Source organism: Pleurodeles waltl, chromosome 2_2 (genome assembly GCF_031143425.1).
Source record: "Pleurodeles waltl isolate 20211129_DDA chromosome 2_2, aPleWal1.hap1.20221129, whole genome shotgun sequence".
NCBI lineage: Eukaryota > Metazoa > Chordata > Amphibia > Caudata > Salamandridae > Pleurodeles > Pleurodeles waltl.
In genome coordinates this window covers 461,949,219-461,976,188 of record NC_090439.1, presented here as the reverse complement: position 1 = coordinate 461,976,188, position 26,970 = coordinate 461,949,219, and the positions used below count along the sequence as shown (strand labels likewise).

The window sequence follows — 26,970 nt, the reverse complement described above, 5'->3', positions numbered from 1 at the left end:
GCGAGTTGATTCTCGGGGATTTCGCCCTCCTCTCTGTCATCATCTGATGGAGATGAATCATCTCTAGGAAGCTGAGAAAGATGACGGTGATTAAGCAGTAGGCTGTTCTCTTGGAGGTTCCGGGAATCTTTTTTGATAGTCTTAACATTGTCTGGAGGTCTTGAAATAGAGACAAAAGTGCCTGAACTGTAGCCTCACATGAAGGCGATTCATCATAATGCTGGTGATAATCCCCACAATGTCTAGGTCTATCCACATATCTTCCTCATTCTCCTCAGATTTTACGTGGAGTTCAGATGGGCTATGGGCTGTCCCGAAAGGACCATCATCCTCAGACTCCTCCACATCCAGAAGATAGCTTGGAGGGAAGAGGAGACACCTTGCTTGGTGAGGTATGCTCAGGCAAGAGGAAAGTTTTTGAAACTTTGTTTCGTTAACGGTGTTGATGTAAACATTGTGAAAGCAAGTAGCAACTGCTAGGGTTGCCAAGTGACTCATGTCAGTTTAATTCTTGTCAGCTGGGTAGTCATTGACTGTAACAAAGGTGTAGTAGCCGGAGACTTAGTCGACGATATGTACATCGACAGGCGTCAATGTTGCCATCGACAATGCAGTCGTTGATGTGACTGTGGTAACAGTCGATGTCAACGATGTTAACAGCCACCTCACAGTCTAGAGCAACTAGATTTTCAAAGTGCTTTTAAGCTTAGTTATCGACTGTTTTAATGAGGACTTTGTAGAATGAGCTCCAGTTTTGACACATGGAGAACTGGGCTCAGATCGGTCAGAATCTGAGATTTCTTTTTTCTTTTTGAGCTGCCCTTGGCAGACCAATGATAATATTTTTTTAAGGACCTTTCTACCTTCTTCTGACATCCCCTGGTCATGGGGTCTTTTCTTCTTACGAGAGCTCTTTTGAGGTGTGGAAGAGGTGTCACTATCTTCTTCAGACGCGGAACATGTATTTGACTTAGCTTTCTAAAGCCATTAAAGAAGCCTCCCCTCCCTTCTGACCTTCAAGGTTTTGGTGGAAAAGTAAGAAAGACTTTACAGTTTTTTTTTTTTTACCTTGTGCTGAGCTCAAGTAGAGGCAGTACAGACAGCCCTTGAGGGGATCATCCCCATGAAGTATTTTCTTCTCACGTGTTTTACGAGCCTGGGGAGCCCTTTTGGATGTCTCAGACATCGCAGAAGCAGCTGATTAGTTTTCAAAAACTTGTTTTGAAGAAAACCGAGCAGAGCTCAGGGAGTCTCCTTTCACACGACGCTTGGTAGAAAATCGAATCCTCTCTTGGGGGTATTGTAGAGGATGCTGTCGCCTAATTGCCTGGAGTTTGGACGTTTTTTTTTTTTTAAAAGGACAAAGATTGGCTATTTAAATGATTGTTTTTTTTTTTTCACCAAAAAAAAAAAAAAGAAAAAAAAAAAGAGAGGTTGAAGTGACAGTGTGGTGCTGTAATAAGACACAAACTGACAGAAAAAAATAAGACACTGGAATACGGCAGTTATACTTTACTAACTATACCTTGCGCTCCATCATACACTGCTTATGAATTCACATATTATATATCTTATTATACGCTATAAGAACCGGGCAACTAAGTTGGGGAAAGGCCTTGGGTATGCCCTTATTGCCTCACAGCATACAGGGCTATAATTACATGCTTCCCGTTAACTATTGCAGGTATGCAAAGCTGCATACTCCACAAGATTAAAGATGAAGCCTACCTGTAGTGTAAATTAGATTTTCATCTCCTTCCAACTAGAGGCCATTCTGAGGGACATCCATCAGACAAATTCTTATCAGTCCTCACAACCTTCAGCAGAAGCCAGCGCAAACACCCCCAACCGGGAACAAAATGTTGAATTGAAACAAGGGAGAGAAGCATATGCATGCATACACATTTACTTCAACGCATCTGCATTCTTTTCCAAAATCATTTCTTATAAACCTAAAAAAGGAAGCACCCTTTTCACAAAAGACACTATTGTAATGTAACATTCACTGGTAGCCTACCGGTCATTGCTCCCATCAATGCTGTCTTCAATTTTATTGGTCATTTCCACGTTATTCCTTTCTGTGGGATAATCCTGGCCACCTGAAAACAGGCTATTACCATTAAATCGTTCCCCAGTCAATTTTGAAGGATAGTTTACAGGATTGTCAGAACACGAGTCTCCATCTTCCACATCTTCTTTCAGATTCTAGAAAGAAAATGTAATCAGTTTTTCAATAAAACTTTCGAGAGTGGGTGAGGAATTACAAAATAAATCTTTTACAGAAGCAGGTTATAAAGCAAAACAGAAAAAATTAAATGGTTATTCAAGTAAAAAAAAAAAAAAACACTCAAACCTGCGGGGCTGATTTTGAGTTCAGTAGTTAAGTAGCAGCTAATAATTTATGGAGGAAAAGTTATAAACAGGGAAAAACGCACTAGTGTAATTTCCTTTCAAAACAGATGTTAAAGGTAGGATGGGAAACCATTAGTGGATTCTCCTGAGAATATATTGCCTCCAAATATCAGAGGTTTTTCTCAGTATCAACCAACTAAGATAGGTGCTAAGCCCTACTATACACTTTTCATTCACAAAGTGAGAGGAAAACGCCACTTTGAGGTGAATATCAAAAGTCGGTGCTCCCTTACAACATTCCAGATGCTGAGGGACTTTCAGCTAGATGATGCCTAGTTATGAGCGCAGCCTGTGGAAGGGGTGAAATGGTCAGACATTTTCAGAGGAGTAGCTCTTTCACATTCATGTATAATATTTAAAATAAAAAGCTGATCTATACATTCATCACAAAAACTTTTTTTTAATTTTTTTATTTCAGACTTGTTTTGACCTTTCACAGGCCAAATAAATTAAAAACATGCATGGATTTGTTTTAATAAATCAGTGCATTATGATGTTGGCCTGTAGGAAAGTACCCTCTTTTTAGCATGTTACCCCCAATTTCTGCCTGATGTCAGTGTGTTTTTGACTGTCACTGGGATCCTGCTGGCCAGGACCCCAGTGCTTATGGTTTATGGCCTGCTTGTCAGTGTGTTTCACTGTTTTCTAAATTGTCACTTGGAGTCCTGCTAATCAGGACCCCAGTGCTCATGCTTTCTGTTTCTAAATCTGTCACTACATACTGATAACGCAGTATTTCACTGCAAATTGACATACTGGTCAATTGGCAAATTGGCATACTGGTCACCCCCTTACAAGTCCGTAGTATAGGGTACCTAGGGCATTGGGGTCCCAGGGAATCCCTATTGGCTGCAGCATTTCTTTTGCCACCCATAGAGAACCCATGCAAAGGCTTCTACAGGACTGCATGCACTATTTCACAGCCATTTTCACTGCACCAGGTCACTTATAAGTCACCTATATATTATGTCTTCTAACCCTGAAGTACCTGTGTGTGAGGGTTTCCCTGCACTAGCAGAGGTGCCCCCATGTCGTCCAGGCCCATTTTCACAGACTTCGTGAGTGCGGGACTTGTAGTCAATACCTATGTCCAGCTTCACAATGGTAACTCGGAATATGGCCAAGTGAGGTGTCTATCAACTGGGAATTGTACTCCAATACTGATTCCAGTATTGGTTACACAATCTCATGTACTCAGTGGACCCCAAGTACTGCCATACCATCCTTCTGAGGTTTTTCTGGCAGCCCCAGCTCCTGCCACCTCACAGACAGGCTTCTGCCCTCCTGGGGCTTGAGCAGCTCAATCACAGGAAGGCAGAGCAAAGCATTTCCTATGGGAGAAGAGTGTTACACCCTCTCCCTTTGGAAATAGATGTAACAGGCATGGGAGGGGCATCTTCCCAGAGCCTCTGGAAATGCTTTGAAGGGTACAGATGGTGCCCTCCTTGCATAATCCAGTCTACAACGGTCCCCTAGTCCCTGCTCTGGCTTGAAAATGGACAAAGGAAAGGGGAGTGACCACTCTCCTGTCCATACCCACCCCACGGGTGGTGCCCAGAGTTCCTCCAGTGTCTCCCTGGGTTTTGCCATCTTGGATTCCAAGGTGGTGGGGCACTCTGCGAGCATCTGAGTGGCCAGTGCCAGCAGGTGATGTCAGACACCCCCCCTGATAGGTGCTTACCTGGTTAGGTGACCAATCCCCCTCTAGGGGCTATTTAGAGTCTCTCCTCTGGGTGTTTCTTCAGATTCGGATTGCAAGACTCTAACAGAAATCCTCTGCATCTTTTGCTTCATCTTCTACCGACGGAACAACCGCTGACCGTTCCAGGAACTCTACAAAACTGCAACAACGAAGTTAAGACGACTTCTGCAACATTGTTTCTTCAGCTCCTGCCAGCAACTGCAACAGTTTCCAGGTTGTGCATCCTCTGAGGACTGCCTGCCCAGAAGAACCGAAGGAATCTTCCATGCAGTGACAGTCATTTCCCTGCTTAAGCAAGCACCCCTCAGCAGCAACGACCAATGGCTTTGGTCCACTCTCCAGGCGACAGGTGTGGATCCAGCAACACGGGTGGTGGACTAAAGAAGTGACTCAGACAGTCCCAACGTCCAGCTGTTCAACTTTGGTGGAGGTAAGAGCTTTCCTGCCCACGCTAGACAATACCACTGTGCACCGCATAACTTACAATTGCCAAGGCTTATGTGCAACCTTCCAAGACATTCTTCGTTCACAGCACAGCTTAGGCCCCCAGCACTCCATCCTGCCAAGCACAGCTTCCTGAGTGGTTCTCCGGCAGCATGGGAATCCTTTGTGTCATTGTGCGTGGGCCTCCATTTGTACCTTCTGTGCCCCGTGCTGTGAGACTCCTGTGCACGCTGCCTGATCTTTTGAGGGCTCTGTGTTGCTGAGAGCCCATCTCCGTCTCCCCCTCCTGGGTAGAGGCCACCAAGTCACTCCTGGCCCCGGGAAGCGCCATTTTCCGCTAACCGCGAGCTTGGGGTGTGCCAAGGATTGTTGGCAGAATCCAGCGATGCAAACCAGACTGCATTCATCCAACTGGCGTGGGACATCTTCTGCACCAACAAGAAACCTGCATCTGTCTACTTTGGTGCAATACTGACTTTGTCTTATCACCTGTGGATCTTCTTTTGCACCTTCATCCAGGTGAGCAGACTCTTTAGTGCTCCTTGGACTTGGTCCCCTTCTTCCACAGGTCTTCAGGTCCATTAATCCATCGTTGGTATCTTGCAGTCTCTTCTGGTTCTTGCATTATCTTCTATCACAACCTCTAGAATGTTTTAGGAAACTTGCTGTGTTTTACTCCTGGTTTCCTGGGCTCTGGGGTGGGATCTATTACTTACCTTTGGTGTTTTCTTACACTCACAGCGCCCCTCTACACACTACACTTGCCTAGGTGGGAAACCGACTTTCGGATTCCACTATTTTAATATATGGTTTGTGTTCCCCTTAGGCCCATTGCAACCTATTGCAATTTTCACTATTTGCACTGTTTTCTTCCTGTGTTCTTACCGGTTTTTGGTTACTGGTGTACATATTGCGTAATTTACTTACCTCCTAAAAGAGTATAGTCTCCAAAGTATTTTTGGCCTTGTGTCACTAAAACAACGTACATTTATTTTTGTAACACTGAGTATTGTCTCATGTGTTTAAACACTGTGTGACTACAGTGGTATTGCCAGACCTTCGCATGTCTCCTAGTTCAGCCTTGGCTGCTCTGTCTACAGCTACCTCTAGACAGATTACATTTCACTAATAAGGGATAACTGGATCTGGTATAATGTATAAGTACCTTTGGTACCCACTGCAAACCATGCCAGCCTCCTACATAGCCAGACCATGAATTAAAACCCTCCCAATCAGCATGGACTAAATACATGCTATAATCATCTAGTTGAGCTTGGACGGAACAAAGCAAACTGACAAAAAGTACAGTAGAGAAAGATGCAGCGTAGCGGTCATGAACGGAGCCAGAAGGGGGCAGTCCAGCGACCAGGTAAGAAACATAGGTTTAAAACACTTAATGAAAACCACCATAAAACATTATGATGGTCTGAGAATTCTAAAGAGCAAAACTACTTTCCAAATGAGAACAAACTATGCTTACATCATTGGGCTGCTAACCAGCATCTGTGATGCTGTTCAAAACCTTTGGAATTTGCTGCCAGGAGGGATAAGATGTACTCAGGACTTACTTTCACGCAGTGAAAAAAAAAAAGAAAATCATCTCAAAATACATGTGTATCAGCTACGTTTGAATGTTCAAGTTTCCGTCATTTACAGCACACTTCTGACTCAATCATGTTTTCTTGCTCACTCATGACCCTGAAGCTTAAGTTGCACATATCCTTTCTTCACACTATGTGTTTGAAATGTTTCCCTCATTTGTGATTAAACTAAATAACTAAAATGCTTCACAATTAAGTAAGTAACAGAGCCGACTTATGGTAGGTGCTGGGTGAAGTTAAAGAAAAACAAGGAAGGCACGTAACAGAAGACAAAGTTAGCCCTCAATGATCTGGCAAAGGTCACAGTGCCAGAAACTGACAGCCCACTGCCCAAATTTTACCAAACATTTTCTAACTTACACTTACTCAAATCCTCCCCCCTACCATTTTGTGGAGATGTATGCAGGTGTATTAGAAAGAAGTTTGCTGCCTGCGTCTGCAGAGAAGCTCATAATATCCGTCCCAAAACCCCGAGGGGACAATGCTCAGTAAGATTCTTGTGGGATGTCTTTACCCCCACATGCAGTAATTTGTCCACTGTGTCCAAAGCTGGTTAATTGACAGTTGCAACACGTCCTTAAAATCAGGAAACTCTTCAGCATACTCAAGAAACCCTTAAGGGGCAGCATTTTGATGCAGCAGCTCTTGAAAGTCCCCCAAAAAAGAGCATTTAATTCACCACACAGGGGTTTTCTGCGGCCGTAAATGTACTGGATGAATACGGGAGAGCAATGGGACAGATGGATGGTGCTCCTATTTGCGGATTCTTCGTATGGACCAAAATATCTACAGTGCTGCCAAAATACACAAGGGAACTCTCCCACCCGTTATTACATTTGCTATGGAACATTTTGCCAACGTCATGAGGATGAAGGGATGTGAACGCATTTTCACTAAGTGAGGGCGTATACGTCTTTGAGGTATAGAACGATGGCACACATTTTTTTTTACCTTTAGGATTCAAACTCTGGGGTAGACCAGAGTTTACAATGAATGGATGTGTTAGGGTGGATAACGGGTCTAAAAACAAATTGTGTGAAAACCTGCACAGTTCCGTTGTCTGTTAGGGATAAACTGTGATCTTCATTTGTTATGATGCCTTGGGGCTAAGCTACATTACAGTGAGGATATCAGAGGGAAACACGGGTAGAGTCCGGACGTCGTTCAAAGGAAATGTGGAATTCCGGCAAACATTTATAAGATCATAATTGGCCAGGATTGCATTAACTAAAATTGCAATCTTTCTAAACTTATTGTATTACTTTGCTAACCTCCCAATCTGTATCTCACACACCTGGTTCAAAGCACTGAGCATGTTACATAGGCAGTTATTCTGGGACCGTGACAGGCAAAGAACATCCCAAACGTATAGCGCACAGACCTTCCAGAGAAAGGGGCCTTAGAGCACCAGACTAGGAGTTGCACTTTCTGGTAGCACAAGTGAAGCAGCTGCTTAATGGCTCCACCATGAAAAATGAGAGACAATAGGCGAGTCACAACAAAAGTGAATACTGGTTGATATACTGGCTTGTCCTTCAAAGTTCTGGCAAAGAAAACAGCATTACTGATTTGGATAAGAATTGTGAAGAAAACCCTACCGAGTCCAACATACGCCCCATCCCTGCCACTGATTGATCTCCCATTCATGTATGAGGGTTTCTTACAGCCCACAATATATCAGAAAATGGAAAGAAGTAGGGATACTTACTGTAGGTGACTTAAGAGGATGACTACTTAAGAGTATGGCTACTCTGATGGTGGAGCAAGGGCAGCCAGAAAGAGTTTGACATATCGAGTGGCAGTGCAATCATCACATAATACTTGGGGGAACAGCTCCTTTGGAATCGCAAACAAATTAGGTGTTGTAAGTTCCTCTAACGTTTGGGGGAACATGCCTGTTGATATCCTGGCTTTACAACATCTTTCTGTGAATGACTAAGAAATAAGTTACTTACCTGTAAGTAGTTCTCCAGTATTGGAAGCTTTCATAGATTCACATGCTTGAATACTTCCCCGTCGTCGAGATGGGAGTCCCCGGTGGAATACACAAACTAGGCCTTAAGATGTACATACACAATACATGGACTAGGCCTCAATAAAATAACCTATCATAGTTGTTTTGTAAAATAGGCTCAAACTCAAATTTGAACCAATCATATTGCCTCACCCCTTAGAACCTACTAGGAGGAGCTGCCTTCCCTCAGACTTTCCTAGCATAAGTGCTGTAATAACAAAGAACACTGCGAAAAGAGAGAAGGTGAGCTCCCCCGAGGAGGCAGGTGGGCTGCATGTGAATCTATGACAGATTCCAATACTGGAGAACTACAGTTACAGGTAAGTAACTTATTTCTTACTCCAGTATTGGAACTTTTGTAGATTCACATGCTTGAATAGGAGTAGCAAGCAGTATCCAACATATTTTCATTTCACCAGAAGATATCATTAGCATTATACAGATAAATGCAAAGCAACAGAAGTGAACCTTCTGAAACAAACGAATATGCATGAGGGGTACGTTAACAGTGAATAGAAAATGTGCTATTATATCAAAAGCGGATGGTGGGAAAACCGAACAGCTCACCTTATCGGAACAAATGTCTAAGGACTGCTTGACCCACCGCTGCATCTCTGAGTGTCTCAGCATCCAGGCAGTAATGCTTTGCGTAGGCGCGAGTTGTTCTCCACGTGGCTGATCGACAGATGTCTGGCAGTGATACCCCAGAGAAGAGCGCACATGATGTAGATACTGCCTTGGTAGAATGTGCACGAACTCTGGTGTCCAGGGGTGGACCAGCCTTCTGATGGCAAAAGGCTATTGAGCTTGAGATCCATCAAGAAATAGTATGTTTAGTAACAGGATGCCCGCTTCTGGGCGCACTAAATGCCACAAATAGTTGATTTGACTTCCGGATCGAGGATGTTCGCTGCAGATTAAGCATTGTTTGACATCCAAGGAATGCACCGATCTTTCTGCCCCAGTCTGAGGCCGTGGAAAGAAAGTCTTTAGCACTACTGGCTCATTAATGTGGAAGTCTGACGGCACATTGGGGATAAACTTAGGGTTTGTCCGCAGGATGATTTTATCATCCGCAAACCTCATGAAGGTTTCCTGGATGGTAAATGCTTGGATCTCGCTTACTCTACGAGCAGATGTTAAAGCCAAGAGGAGCGCTACCTTCCAGGTGACATACTTAATGTCCGACTTATGAATGGGTTCAAATGGTTCCTTCATTAGTTGACCCAGGACTGTATTTAGCTGCCAAGCTGGAGGTGGGGCTTTGACTGGAGGAAAAGATCGGAACAACCCTTTCATGAACTGCTTGATAAGTTGATGAGACCAGAGGGATGGTCCTTTAGATAGCTGTCTGTATCTGGAGATGGCAGCTAGGTTAACTTTATGGATGCATGCACGAGACCAGACCGCGCCAGATGGAGAAGATACGGTAAAACCTCATCTGGAGCAGATGTAAGCGGATGAATGCCATTTGAGGCACACCATAAACAAAACCGTTTCCATTTTAATTTGTACGTTCTACTAGTGCTATCAGCACGTGCTTTAGCTAAAAGGGTTTGACAGTCAACAGGAATATTCAGATGTCCGAACTCATTGAACTCAGGAGCCATGCACATAATCTGAGAGACTTGGGATCCGGATGCCTCACTTGACCCTGGGTGATGGTTAGTTAGTAGCTCCGGTATAGGTGCTAACCTGATGGGAGGACACAAAGACAGCAACAGAAGTTTTGTGTACCACGTTGACGTGGCCAGGCTGGAGCAATTGGGATTATCTGGCAGGGTTCAGATTTGATCTTGCTGATTACCCGCGGAAGAAAAGGTAACGGAGGAAAAGCGTAAGCATAAATCCCTGACCATGCTATCGAAAGGGTATTTCCCCACGACCCTGGTTGTTTATGCCAGCTTGCATAAAACCAGCATTTCAGGTTCCATGATGTCGGGAAGAGGTCCAGGTTTGTTTTTCTCCACCTGAGAAATATTGCTTCCAGCGTTCTCCGATTCAGCTCCCACTTGTGGGAAGATGTGCCCAGCCTGCTTAGTGAGTCTGCGGTGGTGCTGCTCACTCCCGGAAGATGTTCTGCTCGTATGTGCACTGAATGTTGAATGCATCAGGTCAAAATGGTTTGAGCTGCTGTGGACAGCAAATGAGACAGAGTTCCTCATCGTTTATGTAGTGCATGGTGGTTGTATAGTCCGTCCGGACAAGCACAGCTGAGCCTCGGATTCTTGGTAGTGGCGAGGGCATCGTCAACTAGCATTGTCGTGAGATCAATCGCTGCCGTCGACACTGAAAAAGTGACTATAACCGGCGTCACCAATTAAACAGTCGTCGACGAGAGTACCGTTGACGATGGTGCTGTCGACGGTGCTGAACTTGGCTTCTTAAACTTGTGAAGAACCTTAGGAGGTGGAGCAGCCGGTTCAGAAGTAGTCTTTTCAACAGATTTTTTTTAGGGTTTCTGTGCCTGCTTTTTTCCTCTGTGGGGAGCTATGACTCTTAGTAGATGCCCCTGCTGGTTTTTGCGCCATTTTCTTAGTTGGCTCCTGAATATCTGAGCCTTCCTATTTTATCTTCACAGGTGTTTTAGGAGCAGAAATAGAGGAGGAGGCACTGCCCTCAGAGTGTCCAGTCTTACCTCTATAAAGCCACAAGAGCAGGTGACCCTCTCTGTCCTTCAAGGTCTTTGAAGAGAATTTTCTACATATTTTGCAGTCCTTTGTTTTGTGGCTGGGATATAGGCAGTAAATGCATTCCTCATGTGGATCATCCACGTTTAATATTTTCTTCAAACAAGAGGAACAGGATCTAAAAAGGCCTTTCCTTGGTGTCTCTGACATAGCAGCCAGTTTGAAGCACCAGAGAAGAAAATAAATGTCCTAGAACTGAAGTAGTAGAAGTTTTGAGAAAAAATACTGAGCAGAGATCAAAGGAGACTCCTCAGCACAACATGTGGTGGAAAATCTGAGGGAAGGCAGCTCCTCAAAGGAGGTTCTAAGGGGTGAGGCAATCTGATTGGTTCAAATTTGAGTTTGGGTCTATTTTACAAAACAATTATGATAGGTTGTTCTATTGAGGCCTAGTCCATGTATTGTGTATGTAAATCTTCAGGCCTAGTTTGTATATTCCACCGGGGACTCCAATGTCGACGGCAGGGAAGCATTCAAACATGTGATTCTATGAAAGTTCCAACAGTGGAGTAAATGTAGTATGACAAGCCTCAAAACACATTGGGAGGACAAGACCTGCAGACCTCTCAGCAATAGCAATCAAAACATTAGCTTGTTCAAGTGTTCTGTGTGCCTATTCCACTTTACACAATCTACTCTCACAAATACTGCGTGGACAGAGTGTACACTTGACATATTAAGACATCCTAGACTTTTAGCCAGTAGCTATCTGAAGGATGCCCATTCTTATAATGGGAAAATCAGAACAAAAAGCTGCAGAAGGCCAAGTGTTGTAGGCTAAACCACCAAGAATAGCTGGAGCAATCGCATGTCAAGGATTCCCCACTTTCACTCTGCTTCTGTGAGAGCTTAGAGGGACTCTACAGACATACAGGTATCTCAGGTAACAAAAATAAAAAAAAAACATGGTGGACAAGCACCCAGTGTTAAACATTAGGGCAAAGCCAGTTCATTCACACAATAAAAAGTTTGCACCATTTTAAATTGAAATCTTTATATCAATATCGAGTAAACGGCGCCTAAATCACCGTCTCGTCAAGCCTTCTATAGCCTACGTTTTCTAAAGCAACCATTTACTGCAGGCCATGCTACATAAAACCATTTTAAGAGCTTAAATCTCAAAAACAGTTTATTTTGTGGAGATTTAGAGCTTTAATGTTAACCTGTGTAGTGGATCCTCTTAATATACTTTTTGTGCCTTCGATGACAGCCATATACGAAAACCGAAGCTGCCCAGCAGTCTGAATAAGGCCCATTCGGTAGCTTCTCATGGTCAGTAATACTTGCTTGATGTCTACTGAGGATGGGTCTTTTCTTTTTTCCATCTGCAACAAAAGTTGGTAATATAAATAAATTTAGCATACAAAAATGAATTCTCTCGCATGTCATCCTTTACTTTTAATTGAGTCAAGTTCACGTACAGAAATATAAACGTTGAACTATAAACATACTGATAAATATATTTTTAACACAGATGAATAAATTACTTACCTCTGGTAACAGCTTATCTTTGAGACTAATAGTCTCAGATCCCTTACCTAAGAATAATTCCCAGGAATTAGACCGGATCTGCAAGTTATTTTATGAGCAGTGCTCCCTGCAGACCAGTAGGTCGTTGTGTCTGTGTTGGAAGTGACATGCAGGTCCATACAAGCGCCACCCCAGCTCACGGACCTCATTTTTTTTTGTGGCTTTCCACACCATAAGCGTGGAGTCATGAAGAACACTGCCCAATGCTGAGAGGAACTAGGGGCCTGAGAAGGGAAAGCCCTGTACCTGTAAATCTGTTCGCAGAGAGGATGGGTGGGTCAGTAAGGAATCTGCAGCTAGATATAGTCTCTATCAGAAAAGCAGTTACTGAAGGCAAGTAACTTGTTCATTTGATAGAAACTTCAAGCTGCAGAGTCCTTACCTTAAAGTAGATACCCAAACAATACACCTCCAGAAATGGGTCTGCAAACTTGATTTAGACTAGGAAGTCCTGCAGGACCGAAGACGCAAAGTGCCCATCCCAACAGACCTGACTGTCCAGGCAGTAGTGCTTAGTGGACGTGTACAGTGAGGGCCACTGTGCTGCCTGGCAGATATCCAGGACTAGAATTCAGCATCTTAATGCAGTGGTCGAAGCATTTGCTCTGGTAGAATAAGCACACAAACCATTTAGGTGTTTCTTCCTGGCCAATGCATAGCAAATCTTAATCCAGAGCATGAATCATCGGTAGAAGGTTAGTTTCTGCAAAGCCTTCCTTTTTTTTTGGCTCAGACATAATTCACGGAAAGTGGATTAGCCACCTAGAACAGGCCTGCACACTTAAGACAGAAGGATAATGCTCTTGTAAGGTCCAGCCAGTGGAATGTCTCCTCCTCTTTAGACGGATAAGGTGAAGCATAAAAGTAGGCAAGGTGATGGACTGATATACATCGAACAAGGTAACTACTTTAGGCAAAAAGGACGCTTGGGTCCGAAGGACCTGCTTGTCTGGGAAGGAGACATATGGAGGTTGAGATGACAATGCCTGTAGTTCACTGACCCTCCAGGCAGATGTAACGGTCACCAGAAGGACAGTCTTAAAGGTAATAAGCTTAAAAGGGCAAGTATGAAGCAGCTCAAAGGAAGCACACATTGGAAAGATCAGAACCAATTTAAAGGTCCCACAAGTTAAAGGTCCCACTGAGGCACAACTAAGGGAGCTGGAGGGAATAAGTGCTGCAAACCTTTCAGGCACCTATTTACAATAGGGGACTTGAAGAGGGAAGACTCATCTGGCAGCCCCAAGAAGCCGGATATGGCAGACAAATAACCCTTCAATGTGCCCAATGCAGTGATCTGCTGAGCCATGGTAAGGATTAACAAAAGAACTGAACATGGAAACACACAGGGTTTGCCCTCATAGACAACCTCTACTTCTACAGCGTCAGGCCTGCTCCTTCCCGCTAAGCAACCAGACAGGCTTCTGACCACTGCCAGATCCAACGCTTCTCCAGCAGAAAGAATAGACTTCAGATAATGCCCCCTCACCTCTGGGAGACTGGCTGTCATGGAGACGCCAGTCCTAATCACAAAGCAATCCTTATATTATTCTGCAGAGCATTGCTTTTCCTGGTCATGAAGAACTTGGAACTGACACATAATGGGGTGATTTGGATCACGCTTTTCTAATTGTTTTGCACAGAGGGTGGATTCACTATCTCAGGTTTCACAACCAGTTTGGGTTGTATCTCTTTCAAATGTCACTTTCTGGCTGCTCTCCAGACAGACTTTAATTAAAATAACTGTTACCAGAGCAGGTAACAATGGGGCTGGTTCCAAGCAAGACGTCGCTGTAGAGATGTGGGGCAGAAATTCATCACCTACAAGTCCTGTAGAAAGGAGGTGGGGCCCTTGATTCACTCCAGTTGGGCAAGACTCCCTGCATGTGGCGCACAACGCGGCCAGGCCAAAACTGAGTCCATCTGCAGCTTGATTAAGCCAGGCCAGGCCCCCTCTTGGTGCCATGGCAGGGTAAATGCTGACAGGTGCAAATGAGATAGGCTCACACAATTCTGTTGCTATAAAGATATTGCTTGCTTTTCACTGTGTCTACAGAAATAGGGAAGAAAAAGTTAATTCAGCTCAATAAAAGATGGTATAAGGTCCATTTCTCTACCCCCTCAAATACATCATACTTGCCATCAGCTACGGGGGGGGTGTCAATTAACTCTGAACAGGATATTGTTGAGGATTGAATTGACACACTAAAGTCTGATAAAACATCCCACACTCAAACCTGTAGAAAAGTAGCCCGCTACTTCAAATGTAAAAGGGTTTGCCACTGCTCCGAGCCCTCAACAATACCACACAAAAACTGCCCTTAAAGTCACTGCAGAGATAAATACTGCTTGTATTATTTGCGACCTTCTCATAAAAGCAACCATGGGAATTTCAAAAGGTACCTAAGCCTATCATACCTAAACTGCCACCAGCTATAGTCTCTACCAGATAAGGCCTTACCTTAGGTAAGTAACTTATTCATCTGATAGAGACTTCTAGCTGCAGATTCCTAACCTTTTAGATAACCAAGCAATACCATCGCCGGAGGTAGGTCTGCAAACAATTTCAAATGAGAAAGACCTGCAGGACCGAATGGGCAAAAAGCCCATCCCTACAGACCTGACTGTCCTGACTGTCCAGGCAGTAGTGTTTAGTAAATGTGTGCAGAGAGGCCCACGTTGCCTCGCAGATGTCCAGGACCGGAACTCTGCGTGCTAACGCAGTGGTCACAGCTTAAGCTCTAGTGGAATGAGCTTGCAAGCCTTTAGGAGGTTGCTTTTTGGCTAGTGAGTAGTAAATCTGGAGGCAGAGTATGACCCAACAAGAGATGTTTCGCTTCTGCACTGTCCAACCTTTCTTCACACCACATACCCCATAAAGAGTTGGCCATCAACCTGGAACTCACGGGTATGATCAAGACAGAACGCCTGGGTCCAGGCGTTGAGTCTCCCTTCTACCTCAGAATGATGTGGGGGTGCATAAAAAGTAGGCAGGGTGATTGACTGGCATACCTGAAAGGGCGTTACCACCTTTAGAAGAAAAGAGGCCCTTGTGCGAAGCACCAGTTCATCAGGATATATAGAGGTAAGGCGGCTTAGATGACCAGACCTGAAGCTCGCTCACTCACTCGAAGTGTAGATGCAATTGCCACAAGGAAGGCTGTTTATATTCTGAGAAGCCGGAGGGGACAATTGTGGAGAGGCTCGAAAGGAGCACACATCAAAAAGAACAGAACCAAATTAAGGTCAAGAGCAGAACTAAATTAAGGTCCCACTGAGGCGTGAAGAATGGGGAAAGGAGGGAAGAGATGAGTAAGACCTTTGAGGAACCTGTGTACAATAGGGGACCTGATCAGGCAACTGCAAGAAAGGTAGAATTGCCAGATAACTAGCCCTTAAGAATCTTCAAAGCAGAGCCCTGCTGGGCAAGGGTAAGAATGAAAAGAAGAACCTCAGAAAGAGAAGCAGAAAGGGTGAGCAACATACTTTGCTGGCATAATGCCACAAATTTCTTCCAACGGCAGGTGCATACCGTTTTGGTGGAGGGACTCATGGCTGCCAAGATGATGTTACAGACTTCAGGAGAAAGGTCAAAGGCTGTCAAATGCTGTTGCTCAATCTCCACGCAAGAAGGCGGAGAATGGCATGTTTGGTGAAGAACCCTCCCCGGCTACTGCAACCGACGAACCTCCCAAAGGGACACTCTGATCGGAGGATCGATGGCCATGCTCAGTAATGAAAATGTCACTTACCCAGTGTACATCTGTTCGTGGCATCAGTCGCAGTAGATTCGCATGTTCTGCAATAGCTCGCCATCTGGTGTTGGGCCGGAGTGTTACAAGTTGTTTTTCTTCGAAGAAGTCTTTCGAGTCACGGGACCGAGTGACTCCTCCTTTTGTCTCCATTGCGCATGGGCGTCGACTCCATCCTCGATTGTTTTTCCCCGCAGAGGGTGAGGTAGGAGTTGAATTGTAGTAATAGTGCCCATGCAATGGAGTGACTAAGTATGCACTTATTTAAGGTTGAGATGATACATATATAAATAATTGAAGGTAACTTCCAAACTGCTACAGGCTCCCGGGGAGGCGGGTGGGCACATGCGAATCTACTGCGACTGATGCCACGAACAGATGTACACTGGGTAAGTGACATTTTCAGTTCGATGGCATCTGTCGCTGTAGATACGCATGTTCTGCAATAGACTAGTAAGCAGTTATTTCCCCAAAAGCGGTGGATCAGCCTGTAGGAGTGGAAGTAGTCTGAAATAATGTCCTTAATACAGCTTGACCTACTGTGGCTTGTTGTGCGGATAACACGTCTACACAGTAGTGCTTGGTGAATGTGTGAGGCGTAGACCATGTGGCTGCCTTACATATTTCTTGCATTGGGATGTTTCCTAGAAAGGCCATGGTAGCACCTTTCTTTCTGGTTGAGTGTGCCCTTGGTGTAATGGGCAGCTGTCGTTTAGCTTTAAGGTAGCAGATTTGGATGCATTTAACTATCCATCTGGCTATACCTTGTTTTGAAATTGGGTTTCCTGCATGAGGTTTTTGAAATGCAATAAAGAGTTGTTTAGTCTTTCTGATGTTCTTTGTTCTGTCGATGTAATACATTAATGCTCTTTTGACATCTAATGTATGTAGTGCCCTTTCAGCTACGGTATCTGGCTGTGGAAAGAACACCGGAAGTTCCACTGTTTGATTTAGATGGAACGGTGAAATAACCTTTGGCAAAAATTTAGGATTGGTCCTTAGGACGACTTTATTTTTGTGTAGTTGTATAAAAGGTTCCTGTATAGTAAACGCCTGAATCTCGCTTACTCTTCTCAGGGAAGTAATGGCGATGAGAAATGCCACCTTCCAGGTTAGGAACTGTATGTCGCAGGAGTGCATGGGTTCAAAAGGTGGACCCATAAGTCTAGTTAGGACAACATTTAGGTTCCATGAAGGAACAGGTAGTGTTCTTGGTGGTATAATTCTCCTAAGGCCCTCCATGAATGCTTTAATGACTGGTATTTTATATAGGGAAGTTGAATAGGTAGTCTGCAGGTATGCAGATATTGCTGCAAGGTGAATCTTAATGGAAGAGAAAGCTAGGTTAGATTTTTGTAAGTGAAGCAAGTAACCCACTACATGTTCTGGAGTTGTGTGTAATGGTTGTATTTGATTAATATGGCAGTAGCAAACAAACCTCTTCCATTTACTTGCATAGCAGTGCCTGGTGGATGGCCTTCTTGCTTGTTTTATGACTTCCATACATTCTTGGGTAAGTTGTAAGTGCCCGAATTCTAGGATTTCAGGAGCCAGATTGCTAGATTCAGCGATGCTGGATCTGGGTGTCTGATCTTTTGGTTGTGCTGTGTCAACAGATCTGGCCTGTTGGGCAATTTGATGCAGGGTACCACTGATAGGTCTAGCAGCGTTGTGTACCAGGGTTGCCTTGCCCAAGTTGGTGCTATCAATATGAGTTTGAGTTTGCTTTGACTGAGTTTGTTTACCAGGTAAGGAAGGAGAGGGAGAGGAGGAAAAGCGTAAGCAAATATCCCTGACCAGTTCATCCATAGGGCATTGCCTTGGGATTGCTTGTGTGGGTATCTGGATGCGAAGTTTTGGCATTTTGCGTTCTCCCTTGTCGCAAACAAGTCTATCTGAGGTGTTCCCCAGAGTTTGAAATAAGTGTTCAGTATTTGGGGGTGAATTTCCCATTCGTGGACCTGTTGGTGATCTCGAGAGAGATTGTCTGCGAGTTGATTTTGTATCCCTGGTATAAACTGTGCAATTAGGCGAATTTGGTTGTGAATTGCCCAATGCCAAATTTTTTGTGCTAACAGGCTTAACTGCGTGGAGTGCGTCCCTCCCTGCTTGTTTAGATAATACATTGTTGTCATGTTGTCTGTTTTGACGAGAATGTATTTGTGAACTATTATTGGTTGGAAAGCTTTTAGTGCTTGAAAAACTGCAAGAAGTTCTAGGTGATTGATATGCAGTTTTGTTTGATGTACGTTCCATTGTCCTTGTATGCTGTGTTGATCGAGGTGTGCTCCCCACCCTGTCATGGAAGCATCTGTTGTTATTACGTATTGTGGCACTGGGTCTTGGAAAGGCCGCCCCTTGTTTAAATTTATGTTGTTCCACCACAGAAGCGAGAGGTAAGTTTGGCGGTCTATTAACACCAGATCTAGAAGGTGACCCTGTGCTTGAGACCACTGTGATGCTAGGCATTGTTGTAAGGGCCTCATGTGCAGTCTTGCGTTTGGGACAATGGCTATGCATGATGACATCATGCCTAGGAGTTGTAATACCATCTTTGCTTGTATCTTTTGTGTTGGATACATGCGTTGTATGATGGTGTTGAAATTTTGAATTCTTTGTGGACTTGGAGTGGCTACTCCTTTTGATGTGTCTATTATGGCTCCCAGGTATTGTTGTACCTTGCGTGGCCGAATTTTGGATTTTGTGAAATTGACGGTGAACCCTAGTTTGAAGAGGGTTTGTATGATATGATTTGTGTGATTTGAGCACTCTATTAACAAATGGGCCTTGATTAGCCAGTCGTCTAGATATGGGAACACATGTATTTGCTGCCTTCTGATGTGTGCAGCGACTACCGCTAGACATTTGGTAAAGACTCTTGGTGCGGTTGTTAATCCGAAAGGCAGTACCTTGAATTGGTAATGTATTCCTTTGAATACAAACCTTAGGTATTTCCTGTGCGATGGGTGAATTGGTATATGGAAATAAGCATCCTTGAGGTCTAAAGTTGCCATGTAGTCGTGCAGCTTTAGCAATGGCAATACTTCTTGTAGTGTGACCATGTGGAAGTGGTCTGATTTGATGAAAGTGTTGACTACTCTGAGGTCTAGGATTGGTCTCAGTGTTTTGTCCTTCTTTGGTATCAGAAAGTACAGTGAGTAAACTCCTGTGTTTATTTGTGTGTTTGGCACTAATTCGATTGCATTCTTTTGCAATAGTGCCTGCACTTCTATCTCTAGGAGATTGGAATGGTGTGTTGTTAAATTTTGTGCTTTTGGTGGTATGTTTGGAGGGAACTGTAGAAATTCTATGCAGTAACCATGTTGGATAATTGCTAGAACCCAAGTGTCTGTAGTGATTTTCTCCCATGCTCTGTAATAATGACCTATTCGTCCCCCCACTGGTGTTGTGTGGAGGGGGTGAGTGACATGTGAGTCACTGTTTAGTAGTAGGGGTTTTGGGGCTTTGGAATCTTCCTCTATTTCTAGGGAATTGCCCTCCTCTATATTGTCCCCGAAAACCTCCTCTATACTGTCCTTGGTAACTGGACGGTGTGGCTTGTGAGGTGCTGGCTTGTGTGCTTTGACCCCGAAACCCCCCTCGAAAGGGCGTTTTACGGAATGAGCTGTAATTCCCTCTGCTCTGCGGGGAGTAGAGTGCGCCCATGGCTTTGGCAGTGTCCGTATCTTTTTTGAGTTTCTCAATCGCTGTGTCCACTTCTGGACCGAACAGTTCTTTTTCATTAAAAGGCATATTGAGAACTGCTTGTTGAATCTCTGGTTTAAATCCAGACGTTCGGAGCCATGCATGCCTTCTGATAGTTACAGATGTATTAATTGTCCGTGCAGCTGTATCTGCAGCGTCCATGGAGGAGCGGATCTGGTTGTTGGAGATGGCTTGTCCCTCCTCAACCACTTGTTTTGCCCTATTTTGGAAGTCTTTGGGCAGATGTTCGATGAGATGTTGCATCTCGTCCCAGTGGGCTCTGTCATAGCGCGCAAGTAGTGCCTGGGAGTTCGCGATGCGCCACTGGTTTGCAGCTTGTGCTGCGACTCTCTTACCAGCTGCATCAAACTTGCGGCTTTCTTTATCTGGGGGTGGTGCATCTCCAGATGTGTGAGAGTTGGCCCTTTTCCTAGCTGCTCCTACAACAACAGAGTCTGGTGGCAGCTGTGTTGTGATGAAAGCTGGGTCCGTAGGAGGCGCCTTGTACTTTTTTTCCACCCTTGGTGTGATTGCCCTACTTTTGACCGGGTCCTTAAATATGTCTTTTGCGTGCCGGAGCATACCAGGGAGCATAGGCAGGCTTTGGTAGGAGCTGTGGGTGGAGGAGAGTGTGTTGAACAAGAAATCATCCTCGACCTGTTCTGAGTGGAGGCTTACGTTGTGAAATTGTGCTGCTCTAGCCACCACCTGAGAGTACGCGGTGCTGTCTTCTGGTGGAGATGGTTTTGTAGGGTATGCCTCTGGGCTGTTATCTGACACTGGGGCGTCGTATAGGTCCCATGCGTCCTGGTCTTGGTCACCCTGGCTCATGGTGGTGTGAGCTGGGGAGTGTGATGGCATTTGTGCTGGTGAAACGTTAATCACGGGCGGAGGAGAGGGTGGTGGTGTAACTCTTTTCACCACTTTTGGTTGTGGTGCTTGTTCCGTCTGGAACTCCAACCTTCTCTTTCTCCTAATGGGGGGAAGGGTGCTTATTTTTCCTGTCCCCTGCTGAATGAAAATACGTTTTTGCGTATGGTCCGCATCAGTTGCTTGTAGCTCTTCCTCAAACCTATGCTTCTGCATTTGGGAGGTTAGCGAGTGCTCTTCTGTATAAGAGCCTGAAGCTGGGTCGCTTGCAGTTTGTTTCGGCATCGAAACTTTGTCTGCGTGTTTTTTCGGCTCCGAGGTGACTTTTTTCCTTTTCGGGGCCGAAACCTCTCGGCGTCGATCTGTTTCGGTGCCGCTGTCTCGGCGTCGAGCCGTGTCCACACCGGCATCTCGGTGTCGAGGCTTGTCTCCAGCACTTTCTCGGTCCCGAGAAGGCTGCGTGCCGGTGTCTCGACCGGAGTCGGACGATCTCGGCACTGTTTGGGCCTTTTTCGGTGCCGACGGTCGGTCACCGATTTTATGGGTTGAGCCATGGCCTGGTGGCAGTGGCGTCCCCTGGGCCTTGTAAATGTTTCTTTGTGTGGTTTTCGACGTCTTACTCACGGTTTGTGTATCGTCGAATCCTTCGGAGTCTGAGTCTTGGATCGAGAAGGTACCTTCCTCTTCCTGTTCCTCGAACTCCCGTCGGGCTGTCGGTGCGGACGCCATTTGAAGTCTTCTGGCTCGACGGTCTCGGAGTGTTTTTCGGGACCGGAACGCACGACAGGCCTCGCAGGTGTCTTCGCTGTGCTCAGGTGACAGGCACAGGTTGCAGACCAAGTGTTGGTCTGTGTAGGGGTATTTATTGTGGCATTTGGGGCAGAAACGGAACGGGGTCCGTTCCATCGGCGTTCTTCAGCACGCGGTCGGGCCGACCAGGCCCCGACGGAGGATCGAAAAACTACCCCGAAGGGCACCGGAGCTCTTCGATCTTCGATGCGGTGTTGAATCTAAGTATGCCGATCCCGAACGCAACAATACCGACGAAAATCTTCCGAAATTAACTATTTTTTCTGTTCCGAAACTCGGAGCGACAGGAACACGTCCGAACCCGATGGCGGAAAAAAAACAATCGAGGATGGAGTCGACGCCCATGCGCAATGGAGACAAAAGGAGGAGTCACTCGGTCCCGTGACTCGAAAGACTTCTTCGAAGAAAAACAACTTGTAACACTCCGGCCCAACACCAGATGGCGAGCTATTGCAGAACATGCGTATCTACAGCGACAGATGCCATCGAACCTCTGGATACCAGACTCTCCGTGGCCAGTCCGGAGCAACAAGGACAACCTGGGCCCTGTCGTTCCAGATCTTCTTGAGAACTCTCGGCAGGAGTAGTATGGGCAGAAAGGCATATAGGAGGCCAGAGTTCCACTTGAGACCAAAAGATTCTCAGAGCGAAAGCCATTTTTGAAACTCCAGCAAGCAAAACTGCTGACTTTGCACGTTCCCGGCAGACACGAACACATCTAACCAAGGTTCTTCCCACTACTGAAAGAGCCCTCACACCAACTCCAGATGGAGACACAATTTGTGATCCGCTAGGCGTCTTCGTCTGAAGTAGTCTGCACGGGTGTTCAAAGACCCCGCCAGATGTTGAACAACCAGGGCTATACCCTGCTGTTCCAGCCATGACCAGAGGTGCAGAGCCTTTTGACAAAGGGTCCACGATCCCACTCCGTGCTGTTTTGCAATACTACATGGCAGTGGTATTATCTGTGAACACCTGCACCAGCCTTCCCCCGATTGAGGGTAAAAAGCCTTTCAATGCTAGTCAGATCACTCAGCGCTCCAGCAGAATGAGGATGAGTCCAGATTATGCCAGAGTCCAAAGTCCTCTGATCGCCACCTCTCCCAGACGGCCACCCCAAACCAGAAGATATGGTTGAGGAAGGGAGTGGGGTCTGCCTCTGACCCAATCACGGTTGGTTAGCCAACACTGTAGGTCTTTCCTAGTTCCCTCTGAGATTTGGACCCCTGATGCTGCGTCCACTGGAAGTTCAGGTCCAACCGCAGTGCCCTCAAGTGCCATCTGGCATGATTTACCTGCAGGAGGCCATCAGGCCCAGCAGTCTCAGTCAGTCTCACCAAAATCCAAGATAGAGGCTGAAACATCGGTATCACAGCCTGAATATCCTGGACTTGCTGTTCAGGAGTACAAGCCCGAAACTACACTGTGCCCAGAACAGCTCAGATGAAAGGGAACAGCTGAGAGAGAGTCAGGTGTGACGTTGGCATGTTAATAGTGAACTCCAGTGACTGCAGAAGGTCAGCCCTAGTCTGGGAGGTGACAGCCTGAGGCGAGCTCGCCTTCAACAGCCAGTCAGAGATAGGGAAAGACTGGCACCCTCGATCTCCAGAGATAAACAGGAACCACCGTCATCACCTTGGTGAACACCCAATGGATGCTGATAAGGCCAAGGGGAAGCATGGTAAATTGAAAATGCTTGTGGTCTACTGTAAACCACAGGTAAAGCCTGTGGGCAGTCACAACAGGGATGTGGAAGTAAGCGTCCTCCAAGTACCAAGCTACCATCCAGTCTTCTGGGTCCACGGCACACCAGACCACCAACGTGAGCATTTTGAATTTCTACTTCTTAAAGAAAAGAGTGGGGGACTGCAGGACTAAAATAGGGAGAAGGCCTTTGTCCTTTTTGTAAACCAAAAAGTAGCAGGAACAGCAACAACAACTTACTTCTGGCATAGGATCTCTCTCTATGGCTCCCTTGCAAAGAGAGCCAAGACTTCTTCATGGAGAAGGAATAGATGATCGTCAGTCATCCGGTTGTAAGAAGGTGGCATGGAGGGAGGAGTAGTCTCGAAGGGGAGCGAGTTGTCCCATCAAAATCTGCAAAAATGACCTGTCCGATGTTATGGACTGCCAATGGGGCAGGTGATGGCAAATCCTGCTACCAACTGGGTGCCCGCAGCGGTACAGGGGCAGACTAGGAGGCTTTGAGGCTGCAACAGTTGAGGGATGGGGAGGGTGTACTGACCAGATGGCTGCCCACCTGACCCATGAGGTCAGTGGGTACTGCACCCTTGTCCAAGCAAAGGCTAAGAACTATGCACAGCACAGTGGCTAGGCAGGAACTGGCACAGCTGGGAGCCCCTTCCGTAGCCATGAAAGGAGAGAAAGGCAGATTGCGAAGGATGAGGGGGGCCGTCGTGAGGCCCTGGCCATAGCCAGATGATCCTTTAAGCGCTCGAGCGCTTAATCTGCCTTGGCTATGAAGAGACAGATGCCACGGATGGGCATTGTCCATAAGGGAAGCTTGGACATCCCCTCAAAAAGCCAGACATTCTCAACCAAGGGTGGCACCTCAGGGCAACTGTTGTGAAACTGCTTTGCCTAGAGATTCGGTCATGTAAAGTCTACAACAAATTGTGAACTTTGATTTGTCTCTCCCATTGGCAACAGCCTGACAAAAGTACGGTCTGAGCCTCTTCCGGAACCTGTAGCAGCACATGGGCTATAGCAAAGCAAGCAAAGGAACTATACATTTTATTGAGCTCTTTTTTAAATTTTATGAATAACCTCTGAAAGTGAATCAACAACATTCTTTTGTGATTTAGCCACAAAGACAAATATTTGCGTGCTAGATGTGTCACTCTTCATCAAGGTTAATATTTTTAATTACCTAGGCATTTTATTTGGATCCACTCAGAGAACTTGAAGTTATTTTTAGATTTACAGAAAAGTTAGGCCATAAGCCCATAAAGAGAATGAATGTAATTTATAAAAGTAAATGCCTTTCAATCACCTCCAATGGGGCGGCAGTATAGGGCTATATAGATCGCAGGAAACTACACATTTTACAAAATACATTTTTATGTAGGATATAGTCTATACCTTAGAGTACAGTGAGTTACATTGTACATTTAGAATACTGCCTATCATATATTGAAGCCCTACTCAAGATTCACGTCTGTACTTGTTATTTTAACAAACTGGTACACCCATGAAGCTAAATTTTCCAAGCTGATACTTGAGAATCGTATCAAATTAGACCATATGGATAAGATCCCTTGATTATCATGACCACATTTTCAGATCTGGGGTTTCAAAATTGTGTCTGTTCTTAAGAAATTGACAGCAACTCTAAAACTCTTGTTAAAGATCTGTTTTTTCAGTCACAGACAGGACTGACAGGCAACACGTCTCCAAGACATGGAAACAATTATTAAATGCTCTACAATTTTAACTACGTTAGATTTGGAAGCATATTAAATTGGACAGCTAATATTGAACATAGATTTTCATCTCACTAGTATTAAATTAAGCACTGTGAACATTCTAGTAGATTTTACTCAGCAAAGATATTGTTTCTGTCTGCTGCACTTGTTATAATACATCGTTCCATTCCTCAGCACATTTTATGTTATTATGTAAGCTCAATGGACAAGTTACTTACCTTCGTTAACGCCTTATCTGGTAGAGACTATATCTAGTTGCTGATTCCTTACCTTAGAATTTTCCCCAGACATCAGACTGGATCCATAGATTTTTCCCGAGCAGTACTCATGCCCGCTGGTAGGTGCGTTGTTGGCGTCCTCCGAGCCAGATATGATGTGGGTCCTATATAGGTGCCACCCCAGCAAGCTGACGTCAGTTTTTTTCTCACGACTTTCCATGCCAGAAGAGCAGAGCCATGAAGAACACGGACCACTGGTGCATGAAAATCAGGGTCCTAGGGGAAGTCCCTGTCCCTAGAAATCAGTTCACAGAGAGGGAAGGATGGGTGTGTGTAGGAAGTTGGCTCTGTATGCACTATTTCAAAGTAAGGAATAGTATGCACAGAGTCCAAGGGTTCCCCTTGGAGGTAAGATAGTGGCAAAAAGAGATAATACTAATGCTCTATTTTGTGGTAGTGCGGTCGAGCAGTAGGCTTATCAAAGGAGTAGTGTTAAGCATTTGTTGTACACACACAGGCAATAAATGAGGAACACACACTCAGACAATTCCAGGCCAATAGGTTTTTGTATAGAAAAATATATTTTCTTGGTTTATTTTAAGAACCACAGGTTCAAATTTTACATGTAATACTTTAAATGAAAGGTATTTCAGGTAAGTACTTTAGGAACTTTGAATAATCACAACAGCATATATACTTTTCAAATAAATCACATATAGCTATTTTAAAACTAGACACTTAGTGCAATTTTCAACAGTTCCTGGGGGAGGTAAGTATTTGTTAGTTTTTGTAGGTAAGTAAACCACCTACGGGGTTCAAGTTTGGGTCCAAGGTAGCCCACCGTTGGGGGTTCAGAGCAACCCCAAAGTTACCACACCAGCAGCTCAGGGCCGGTCAGGTGCAGAGTTCAATGTGGTGCCCAAAACGCATAGGCTTCAATGGAGAAGGGGGTGCCCCGGTTCCAGTCTGCCAGCAGGTAAGTACCCGCGTCTTCGGAGGGCAGACCAGGGAGGTTTTGTAGGGCACCGGGGGGGGGACACAAGTTAGCACAGAAAGTACACCCTCAGCAGCACGGGGGCGGCCGGGTGCAGTGTACAAACACACGTCGGGTTTCCAATGTAAATCAATGGGAGACCAAGGGGTCTCTTCAGCGATGCAGGTAGGCAAGGGGGGGGGCTCCTCTGGGTAGCCACCACCTGGGCAAGGGAGAGGGCCTCCTGGGGGTCACTCCTGCACTGGAGTTCCGATCTTTCAGGTCCTGGGGGCTGCGGGTGCAGAGTCTTTTCCATGCGTCGGGATCTGGGAGTCAGGCAGTCGCGGTCAGGGGGAGCCTCGGGATTCCCTCTGCAGGCGTCGCTGTGGGGGCTCAGGGGGGTGGGGGGGGGGAGGGGGGCAACTCTGGCTACTCACAGTCTCGTAGTCGCCGGGGAGTCCTCCCTGAAGTGTTGTTTCTCCACAAGTCGAGCCGGGGGCGTCGGGTGCAGAGTAGCAAGTCTCACGCTTCCGGCAGGAAACGCAGTTGTCTTGAAGTTGCTTCTTTGGAAACAAAGTTGCAGTCTTGGGTGGACAGAGCCGCTGTCCTCGGGAGTTTCTTGGTCCTTCTAGAGCAGGGCAGTCCTCTGAGGATTCAGAGGTCGCTGGTCCTGGGGAAAGCATCGCTTGAGCAGTTTCTTCAGAAGTGGGGAGACAGGCCGGTAGAGCTGGGGCCAAAGCAGTTGGTGTCTCCGTCTTCTCTGCAGGGTTTTTCAGCTTAGCAGTCCTCTTCTTCTTAGGTTG

The 26,970-nt window shown here is 45.6% G+C and overlaps 1 protein-coding gene across 1 annotated transcript in view; it reads right to left on the bottom strand.

Annotated features, from left to right (window-relative positions):
- The window catches only part of PTPN2 (protein tyrosine phosphatase non-receptor type 2), a 323,265-nt gene that overhangs the window by 65,937 nt on the left and 230,358 nt on the right, over positions 1 to 26,970 (bottom strand). Inside the window, exons 7-8 of the mRNA XM_069219931.1 lie at positions 12,027 to 12,188; positions 2,018 to 2,205 (exon numbers count right to left, since the gene is read on the bottom strand). Of these exons, the coding sequence (XP_069076032.1) occupies positions 2,018 to 2,205; positions 12,027 to 12,188 (350 nt within the window). The remainder of the gene's footprint in view (positions 1 to 2,017; positions 2,206 to 12,026; positions 12,189 to 26,970) is intronic.